Below are 11,293 nucleotides of genomic sequence, written 5' to 3'. Positions count from 1 at the left end.
GCATTTGGGAACTTTCAGTGATCTATACCTGCTTGCTCTTTCCGTAGGGCAGGGACAGGAGTGGAGCACTTGGTAACTGAAATGAGAGGTGTCCCTTAGGACAGACTGGTAGGGGAGAAGGGCTCTGAGGACAGAATCTGCCCATTGATGGCCTTGTTCAGGAATCCTTGGCACTGAGGTTGCTGTGGTCAAGGATTGACTGAGTTTATCCCTTGGGGTTGGGTGGGAAGGGCAGAGTCCTTGTCCCTCCAAAGGCTCAGCATTTGTGAACGTGTATGAAATCTCTATAAATATCTGATGGAGGAGGAAGAAATGTTAACTCATGTGTTCTTCCAGGGTTTTTTTTTGGGGGGGGGGTTACAGAGCTGCTTTTAGAGATGTTCCTATGATAGAATAGTGGTGATGTTTCATTTTAATTCTTGAAAGTTCTAAGAATAGAAGTGAAAAATTTTCTGCTGATATTACAGGTCTAACTCAGGCCTTCTAGGAAAGACTGGCTATCTGTGGAGTATCTCCTCTCCCCACAGACCCTGTAATGGAAAGCTGAGTAAATCTATTGGATGTACGGTTCACATGTTGCACACTTACTGCACATGATTCATCTTCAAAGTAAATCCGAATTGCGAGAGCAAATCTAGGAGATCTCTATTGGATCTTATCTCCTTTATGAGAAATAAGGTAAGTTTTCAAACCCAAGTAAACTATGTTCTTTTCCTTGCCTCCCATTCAGGACTGGGTTTTAGGGAATTTGCCATGGTTTAGTTCTGTATCCTGAGAAGCTTGAAGCTCCGGGAACATATTTGTCTTAGTGATGAGAGGATCTGAATGTGTCAGGGCTCCCAGCTTTCACTGGCCTCTGCTTGAGGCAGCACAGTCTCAGGAAAAATTCTTATCGAAAGGGTGGGGGGTATATTTGAGGGGGCAGAGGTATAGTGTCCTCTACATATGGGTTTCTTTTCTTTTAATGGATTAAATAAGCAGCTGATCCTCAATTTTTTTAATTTAGTTTAAATGGTTATTTATTTATTTTGAGAGAGACAGAGAGAGGAGAGATAGAGAAAGAGAGAATGGGTGAGCGAGAGAGTGAGAGAGAGAGAGAATCCAAAGCAGGCTGTCAGCCCAGAACCCAACGTGGGCCTTGTCCCATGAACCGGGAGATCATGGCCTGAGCTGAAATGAAGAGTCTGACACATAACTGACTGAGTCACCCAGGTGCCCCTATCCAGGTGAATTTTTTGTTTGTTTAAATTTTTAAAAAATGTTTTATCTATTTTTGAGAGAGTGTGAAAGAGTGTGAGCAGGAGAGGGGCAGAGAGAGAGGGAGACACAGAATCTGAAGCAGGCTCCATGCTCTGAGCTGACAGCACAGAGCCCGACGTGGGGCTCAAACTCATGAACCGTGAAAACATGACCTGAGCCAAAGTCGATGCTTAACCGACTGAGCCACCCAGGCACCGCCAGGTGGATTTCTTATTTACAAGGTTTACGTTCAGGAAAAGGATCAGGTTGTATACTGACCATATGCAGTCTGTATGGATTGATACAGTCGTTACCACGATTCTATGATACACTGACTGTTCCGACAGTCATGATATTAAAGTTGGCTATCCAGACCCCATTTAAAACCTGCTTACAGCTAAGAATTATATTCTTTTTCTGCTGTTGGGGTAGGGGTATATATGGAGCGGAGGAATGAGAAGCAAACTCTCTAGTGAAATCCTAGACAAGTACTCTTTATCCCTAACAGTATCCTTTGCTCAACCTTACACTGTGGGCTTAAGTGATAAATATAAACATAAAAAATATATAAATATAAATCTAATCATAAATATCGATACAAATTCTGCTCTCTTTTTAATCCCTTTTCAATTTGCATCCATTTGAGAGTCAGGATACATACTGGACATAGCAGTGCTTTTCTTCTTTCCTGGTTCATGGTTTCTGGCTTTATGCCAGCTCCACCCAAATGAATGGAGTCTAATGGTGGTGGGTGAGGTGTGGAGTGTTCAAGAGGGAGAGATGACCATGGAGCACAAAGGCTTGAGTTCTGGTACTGAGAGAGCTGACTGCTCTCCGCTAAGCTGCTTCCCAGCCTAGTCTGCAGTGCACCAAATAGATCAACGTGAACTTGCTAATGAGATATGAATTCTAATGAGCAACAATTTTAAAGAGAAAAGGAAAGAAAACTATAATCAAGGGTTGCATGATTCAAAACACACACACGCACACACACATTTTAGCAGTGGAAGGTAAGTAACAAGAAAGTTGTTTGGGAAAACCTAGAAGGCTGTGCTGAGGAGATGGACAGGGTACTCTGGACACAGGAAGTAAATGCGGAAGGTGGAAGTTTATCAGACGAAGGTCATTTAGCCACTAAGAAATACTAAAAATGTAGGGAATGAAATGGTCGGGACATATTCATCAGGGACAGCAAGTGTCAGGCATGGCTGGAACACACAAGAGCAGAAGCCTTGGGAGGAAAGGTGGTAAGCAAGACTATGGCACAGCATTTGAGGACTTTGAAAGTCATGGTGGGTATTTCAGCCTTTGCACTTGAAAACCACCGTAACCCTTTAATCATAAGTTAAGATTCATCATATTTTTAGAATGCCCACTTTTCCTTTTGAAGTTGTAGCTAGGAGGTAAAAAGAGGGAGAGGATGGAGAGCGAGGAGAATATGGAATTTCTGAAATTGGGTCCTTTCTTTCTGTTTAGAAACATAGAGGGTCCACTTAAAGAACTGTAGGATTGACCATTTGTAATACTGACATTCATGAGATACCAGCCCGATTTTGTACTATGTATGAGCTAATAATGCTCACGGTGAAAACTCACGTAGTTATCTCCTGTGACATGTTATTTTTCTTCAACAAAATGGTGTGAGACATTTTATTTAGAATTTGATGAGTATTAGACACTGTGTGAAAGGAGTTTTTATGTCCCATGTTTTGAGAATCTAAACTGATCCTGTTTTAGATCAGTGAAAATACTCTGCGTGATATTACGATGATGGATGTCTGTTACTAATATGTACCGAAAGCATAGAATGTACCACACCCAAGAGTCAACCTTGGGGTAAACGTTGGACTCTGGGTGATGAGGATGTGTCACGGTAGGCTCATCAGTTCTGGGAAATGTGCCGTTCTGGCGGGCGATGTTGGTAATGGCAGGGGTGATATTTGGGTGGGGGCTAGGGACCTTATGGGGAATCTCTGTACCTGTGTCTTGGTGTTGCTGTGAATGTAGCACTGCTCTAAAAAAATTAAGTCTTAGCAACGTGAACAAACTAAAAAGCAACAACGACCAAAAAATCTTATTAAAGCTGAGAGAAGGCGTGTGATTTTGCTGCCTCCTCCCCACCCCCCACAGAGAGAGCTGAGAGGGAGCCCATCTGCTCCTCCTCTGAGAGGGGAAGGGACAGGTCTGGAGTCACCATTGAATCATACTCGGGATGCCTGCTGGGCCAGTCTTCATTCTGTTGGGGCCACAGTGGATCCACCTGTATGCTGTCCATTGAGTTTCTAATGCAGGGGATTCAAAGATGGATGTCTTCAGGGCAACCCTGACATCTTGAAGGGAGAAGGCACCTCATTCCAGATAAGCCCAAATCCAACTGGGCTAAATTTAGAGAAACCAGATGATTAAATTTTGATAAACAGCTGAATGATTCTGTTCTTCTGTGCTGAATAAATCTTAATAAAATCAGCTCTCATATCTTGTATATCTCCAAATCTAATACTTGACTGCAAAAATATGTTCAAATTTCATAACGTGGCTTCCATGATCTTTGGCAGAGACAAAACCTTGCTTTACAAAGTTTTTCTACTATGACACTGGAATCAGTCTAAACCAGAGGTTTCATATTGATCTTCTCTATTTGTCCCATGATCCCCATTAAAACTTTGGTTGGTTTCTTTCATGTCAAATGCTCTCACTCCTTTGATTTTCATGTCTTTGGACCACAAACTCTTTACAACCAAGGGCCTATTTTATTTCTACTTTCATGACATCATGGATCATATTTAGGGAGGCTGTTTGCACTTTGTATTTGGTTTTTAGTATTTATTAGCGATATTTGGAGATGCCATTCCCAGCTTCTGATCACCATGAGCAAATTAGCAGAAACCACAGTGCTGAGATGATTTCAGTCATTCGAAGAAGGAAATTGTAAGAGGCTCTTGCTGTAAAATTCCCTTTTGTCTGGCAAGAGAGTGGGACACAGGATGAAAAACGAGAGATGGCAAATGTCTGGGAAGGACAAGAGCCCTGAATAAGTGTCTTTGCCCTGTTTTTATTAGGATCAGAAGGTGATGGATGTGCACAAAGAGAGAATGAATTTGTCAACATTAACTTGCGGTTGTGAGGGAAAGGGGGTCCTGAAGGTATTTGGGGTTAGGGGTTTGGGTTAATAGAAAACAAATCTGGGTGCAGGGCAATTGAGAGGAAGGTTGTTTACAGTGGATATGAGGCAGAACCTCTGTTTACCTTAGCTAGCCTAGGGGATGAGGCAGGTAGGGGAAATAACCTCAGAGTTAACAAGGCACCTTTTCTTTTGTTAACCCTCTCTGCTCTGGGCTGCTTTGCCTCCAGCGCAGCAGTCCACAGTCCAATTCACCAATTTACCTAACGTGGCCCTATCCTCCTGCAAAAGCAGCTTTTCTGATGTAGTACTAAATTGGGAATGGTTTCAATCTGAACATCTATTCTTGTTTATTTCATATACCTATGTGTTGGGCACCTTTGTGCCTGTTCCTATTTTAGGCCTTTGCCAATCCCTCTCTATTCTGGGGGTTCTGCACCGGTGTCTATTTTGGGGTGCCTTTACACCTCCCTATTCCTTCTTGGCGCCTTTTTGCCTCCTTATACTCGGGGTGCCTTTGCAACCCCCTATATTTGGGGTGTCAATCTGGCTAACTCAAACTCGGGTGTGACTGTTTTATGACTGTAATTCTCTATGCCTTGTTAACCCATCGGGGTAAGCCCAGAGGATTCCTAAGCTTATCCCCTACAGGCAATTAGTGTGAAAACAGTTGTGCAGCTGTATTAGGGGTAAATGAACAGGTAGATTAATATCTTGATAATATTAATAATCGTAATACAACATTGATGCTAATAACCTTAATGAAAGGACCATTCCAAAAGCATGTACTGCCTATCTGCATCTCTTATGCATTGTACATAATTATTTAGCTTTCATAGAAACTCTAAAAAGTAGATTATTTTACTCTTCACATTTACAGGTGACGAAAATGAAGCCCAGAGATATAGCGGGACTTGTGAAATATGGCACCATACTGTGCAGGAGTTGGGGTATGAATCCAGGTGGTTCAGCTTCAGCTTTGATGCTCTGTCACTGTGCTAACCTACCTCTCTGCTCTGCTTTAGGATGTTTGCATCTCAGGGAACCTGGTACAGAATCTGACTTTCTTCAGTTAAAGCTGTAATTCATCCCTTAACATAATCTGGAGTTTTTCACTGATCCATCTGTCTCTTAGGAATTTTTACACTTCTCTCTGCAGATGGTTTCTATTCTTCTAATACCAACCACATAGTCCCTTACATAATGAATGATTTCATCTACATGTATCTTAAAACTCAAAAATCATTAAGAAGAAGTGAGTATTTTGCCCATTCTTGACAATAAATGCAGGTAATTGTGATTCCATATTTAAAATAAAAGATTATTATGGATTTATGAGAGAAGGGAACAGGTAGTACAATTGTACAAATTTGGATGTAAATTTTAAAAAATAAAAAATAAAATTAAAAAAATAAAAATAAATAAAATGTTTTGAAAAAACACTAAATTAGAATGGGGAAATGGACAGCTAGTAATATAAGAAAGGAAAAAAAAGTCATAGAAAAAGGAAAAAGTAAAATCATAATAGGGGAAATATCAGAGGCTGGGACTTACAGACTTCTCGCTTTTTATGAGCTGGATCTTTTTCTCATTTCATCTGCAGCGTAACCATGTTATGTGTAAAGTAGCTTTTCCCAGCTAGTAAAGAGTGGAGCTGGGATTTGAACCCAAGACATTTGACTGGAGCCAATGTGTTTTTGACCAAGAAATGTAGTTATTTTCTTGATGAATAGCCATCCCAGATAAAATATCAACATTGCAAAATATGAACTGAACAAAGATAAAAAAATTCTCATAAGAGCAATATTTTCATTAAAAAAATGTAGTAAACGTAAAAAAAGTAGTAAAAATGTAACATGTGGCTGGTGATAAAAATGTGTATGTATATAACAAAATGCAATTTTTTCTACTAACCAAATGAGACAATAAGATCATGTCATAAAATAACCTTTTTTGTTTGTTTGCATCTTCTGCAAAATCATCAACCTTGAAATATTCACCATATGTGTATATAGTAAAAAGATGTGGAGATAAACACAAATATAAATATACTTAGAGAATGTTTCTTAAAAGACATATAAGAAAACCAACAGTTATTTCCGAAGAGTAGGCTTATAGATACAATAATTTGGAGACAGCTTTTAAATTTTCTTTCATTCTTCTGTGTACTTGGAATAATTAATGATAATCGTGAATTATTTCATCAAAAATATAGTTAATAAATGTACACAAAATATTGAAAAACATTTTTAATAATTGTCAACAGCAATGATAATCTCTAGCATTCGGGACAGCGGCGTCATACTTGGGAAATTAAGTTGTTATCTATGTGAGTCAAAATTGGAAGCGATATAAATATCTCAGAAGACAAATGATCAAAGAGATGCCACTTAAAAAGCTTTATACAATGTCACATAATTAAATTAACAGGTAAACTAATGATAAGTATAATAACATGGGAAGAAGTGTTATAATAATCCCAAGTCAAAATCAGGACACAAAATGATATTATATGATGATTTCAGTGACAAACTCAACATGTTATGAACAAATACTTAAATAGAACAATCATAACATAGTATGTTGGAATTATGGGATACTTTTCAGATGAAATTTTTAGAAGCATGCGGGTGACTTCAGGGTAAAATGAACATCTCTGAGTAACATGTCTGATGCCTATTGAGATTATAGGCATCATTAGGAATTTTATAGCATGTTGAATTCATAGGCAGAGATGCTCAATATTCTGAGTTTAGTCCCACAGTACAGTCAAGAGGGTGAACAGTTTTTCTTAATTATTCCAACCACAAAGTTGTCCTGTCATTTGTTTTATAATGACATCAGAAAAGCTGACATTGAACATGAGAGGTGTAAGTAAAAGATTGTCAAAACAGACTTTTGTAAAGCATATTACATCCAAGATACAGATGGGATCAGGGATGAAGGGGTCAGGGACCTAAATGAGTGAACTGAACAGAGAATATTTTCTTCCAGAGGGATTCTCCAATGATATGAGTGCTTAATCATAGTGGAATAGAGGTTTTTTTTTTATTTCAAAGCACATAGATAACACCTATATGTGTATCTGTGTGCATATACAATCTTTTAATTCTTAAGAAAACTCAGGATCAGGTAAGGCAAATATTTGCACTCCCTTTTTCACATGAAAGCTTAATTATGAGACAGTTAAGTCACTTGCCCAAGGACAGTTCAAGTTCTGCAGTTTTCAATCTTGGTGGGAATCAGAATTTTTAAAGGACATTTAATTTTACCTCCCCAAATGCAAAGGCTTTGTTGATCCAAGGCAGTTAGCTTCTGAATCAACAGATAGATCTGGGAGAGGCTTGGGCATCTGCAGATTTACCAAGAGTCATAGGGGATTGAAGGCAGTCAGAGGTAACATAACATGGAGCAAAAGCAAGGCATTCAGAGTTCAGCCCACTGATCTTCCCAAGCTGTCACTTCTTTTCTTCTCTTTGCAGATTCAGCCCTTGTCCTCAACTGCACCTTACTTTCAGCCAGTAGTATTATGATGAATAGCAGTGTGACTGAATTCATTCTTCTTGGGTTGACACAGGATCCAGGAAAGCAGAAGGCAGTATTTGGGGTCTTCTTGATTCTTTACCTTGCGACACTGTTGGGGAACTTTCTCATTGTAGTGACTATTAAAACAAGCAGGACCCTTGGGAGTCCTATGTACTTCTTCCTATTCTATCTGTCTTTTGCTGACACCTGCTTCTCTACAACCACAGCCCCCAGGTTGATTGTGGATGCCCTTGCTCAGAAGAAGACCATTTCCTACAATGAGTGCATGATTCAGGTCTTTACATTCCATTTCTTTGGGTGCATGGAAATCTTGGTGCTCATCCTCATGGCTTTTGATCGCTATGTAGCCATTTGTAAGCCCTTGCGATACACTACCATCATGAGCCGGCACGTGTGCAGTGTTTTGGTGATACTAGCCTGGGTGGGATCATGTATCCACTCTTCGGCACAAATTTTCCTGGCTTTGAGATTGCCTTTCTGTGGCCCCAACGTGATTGACCACTATTTCTGTGACTTGCAGCCCTTGTTGAAACTTGCCTGCATGGACACTTATGTGACAAATTTGCTAGTTGTTTCCAACAGTGGAACCATATGCACGGTGAGTTTCATAATCCTGCTTACCTCCTATGTTGTCATCTTGTACTCTCTGAGAAACCACAGTGCTGAAGGAAGGCGAAAAGCCCTTTCCACCTGCACCTCCCACTTTATTGTGGTTGTCTTATTTTTTGGTCCGTGCATATTCATATACACACGCCCCCCAGCTACATTTCCAATTGACAAAATGGTGGCTGTGTTTTATACAATTGGGACCCCCTTGCTGAACCCTCTGATGTATACACTGAGGAATATGGAAGTGAAAAAAGCCATGAAGAAATTATGGTGTAGCAAAGTATGACTTCTTTTGAAACAGGATATTCAGGCATTCTAATATATTTTTCCTTAACAGTTTGGTTTTCCTTCATGGACAGGCAAGGTGAATTTTTCTCATTGTGAGAAAAAATCCATTGGGTCATTTTAACTTCACTAATATTTTATATATTTAATTGAATTATTATGAATAAGTACGGATAAACACACATCCCTTTTTCACAGAGGATGGCATTAGAATAGGATTACTTAAAATCCGTAAACATTGTGAACAACCTGGAGTGGCTCTCAGTTGAATTCTTTTGATAGCTGGCCATATTCACATGATAATTTCTCTTCCTGTACAATTTGTCTTCAGAAAAATATATACTGACTATTGGCAGAATGATTGTGTGTATGTGTGTGTGTGTGTGTGTGTGCACTAATTCTTTACAGATTTCATTCTAGTCCTTAAGAACTTGGATGTAGAGCTAATCCCTATGGAACCAGAACTTAGAAATGAAGGTCATGGTCTTGACAACCTGGGAGTTGGAGAAGATGTTCTGAGAAAATTCTGTGGTGGAATGTGTGCCTGAGGCTGACTCGCTGGGACATGAATGGACCCTCAAACTCCACGAAGAGCTGGAAACCTGAGTGAAAACCTGGACTCTCTCTGGAAAACACTCTCAGTATTCAGTGAATGGTGGGAGAAGGAGAGTTTTACAGTTGGCAGTGATGGGCGGTATCAGCCAGGAACTGCTTTTTGGCAGGGTCCTTCTCTTTCATCATCACAGATCAGGGTCAGTGAGGGGATTTGGCAGCAGGAATATGCAGAAGGTTAAGGGGTAGAAGGGCGCTAGAAAACAATGTACAGTGTAGAGAAAGCAAAGGTGAAAGGAAAGTGGTAACTGTATCCAGGTGGGATAGAACAAGCTTTGCTTTTTTATATTAACAATCACGTTTTGGATATCTGAACGTTTGCAGGGAAACAAATGCAGTTCCTGGGTATCTCTATAAAATTGACCTAGATTAGCTTGACTTCCTTGGCTCTTACATTCATTTGCATATCAGGAAAACACTTTATTTATTTATTTATTTATTTATTTATTTATTTATGGTTCCCAATGGTGTCTGAAAATTCAAATTTTCTATTTCTCGGGAGAACCCAGGATTGAAGGTCCACATAGTGCTTTTCAGTTCTGGTCTTCTGGTTTTGTAGGAGAATGTTTAAATATATATTTTGATTTTTGAAGTTAACCAATTGAGATGTGTAATAAACACCCTACCACCGTAACCACCACCACGTCCGCCACCACCACATCATAATCTCATAATTAAGTACCGTCATGTGATGCTGTTTCAGTATCTGAATGTATAGTTCCCATCAAATTTGCACCAAGAAGAATTACTTTAAGTGATACAGGCTAATAAGAAAAGAATCCAATGACCTACGTAAGTATGTGAGATACCAACTGAAGAGCAAATGTTATTGTGTCACATCAAAGATGCCCAAGACTCCTACATAGAAAGAGGTGGCAGAATAAATAGTTAAGTCCCAAGGAAGACATTCATCAGAGCTCTCAGTGCCAGAGTTACAAGAGGCAATTATGTTTTATGTTCTAAGTGAAGACTCCCGATCTTCCTAATTTTGTGTCTTGCAGTTTCATTTCTGAAGCATTTGAATCTCGTCATGTGAAGGTTATATTTAGAACAATAGCAGAACAATAGCAGGGTAACGAATTCTTGGATGCATATTTTCTGATTCAACATGTTGAACATATTTTGCCACTCCTTTCTTGCCTGCCAAGTTTCTGCAGATAGGTCTGCTGCAAACCTGATCTGTCTTCCCTTGTAGGTTAAGGACTTTTTTTTTTCCCTTGCTGCTTTCATGATTCTTTCCTTGCCTGAGTATTTTGTGAACTTGACTATGATTTGCCTTTTTCATGCTTGGTTTTTGTTGAATCTAATGGGAGTTTTCTGGGCTTCGTGGATTTTGAGGTCTACTTTTCCACTCTTATTTGCTCCCATGACCCTTCTACCCCTTTTCCCTCTCTTCATCTTCTGGGACCCCTATGATTAGGATATTATTCCTTTTTAATGAGTCACTGAGTTCTCTCATTCTTATATCCTGCTCCTTTGCCTTAGTTTTCCTCTTTTTTTCTGCCTCACTATTCTCTATAATTTTGTCCTCTGTATCATGAATTTGCTGCTCTGCTTCATCCATCCTTGCCACCATAGCACCCTTCGAGATTGAATGTCAGTAATAGCATTTTTAATTTCACCTTACTGGAGTTTACTTCCTTTTTGCCACAGAAAGGGATTCTTCGTGTTTTTTGTTTTTTATTTTACCCTGGGTATTATTCTTACTATCGTGATTCTAAATTTGTGTTCTGTCATCTTGCTTGTAACTGTGTTGATTAAGTCCCTGGTTGTCATTTCTTCCTTTTCTTTCTTTTGAGATGAATTCCTTCATTTCATCATTTTGAAGGAAGAAAAAGAATTAACAAAATAAAGTAAATAAATAAAAATTAAAAAATTGAA

The 11,293-nt window shown here is 39.3% G+C and overlaps 1 protein-coding gene across 1 annotated transcript; it reads left to right on the top strand.

Moving 5' to 3' along the window:
* The first annotated feature begins 7,889 nt into the window (after positions 1–7,889).
* LOC147576500 (olfactory receptor 4C11-like) lies at positions 7,890–8,801 on the top strand. Its single transcript, XM_086679392.1, has one exon. It carries the CDS (start codon positions 7,890–7,892, stop codon positions 8,799–8,801), a length of 912 nt encoding a protein of 303 aa, XP_086535518.1.
* Positions 8,802–11,293: the final 2,492 nt, after the last annotated feature.

Source organism: Puma concolor, chromosome D1 (genome assembly GCF_028749965.1).
Source record: "Puma concolor isolate L17-30 chromosome D1, mPumCon1.1.hap2, whole genome shotgun sequence".
Classification (NCBI taxonomy): domain Eukaryota; kingdom Metazoa; phylum Chordata; class Mammalia; order Carnivora; family Felidae; genus Puma; species Puma concolor.
This window is presented reverse-complemented; position numbering and strand designations above follow the sequence as displayed.

Excerpts from the sequence above, each read along its gene's own strand:
- LOC147576500 (XM_086679392.1), top strand. The coding sequence starts at position 7,890 with ATGATGAATAGCAGTGTGACTGAATTCATTCTTCTTGGGTTGACACAG.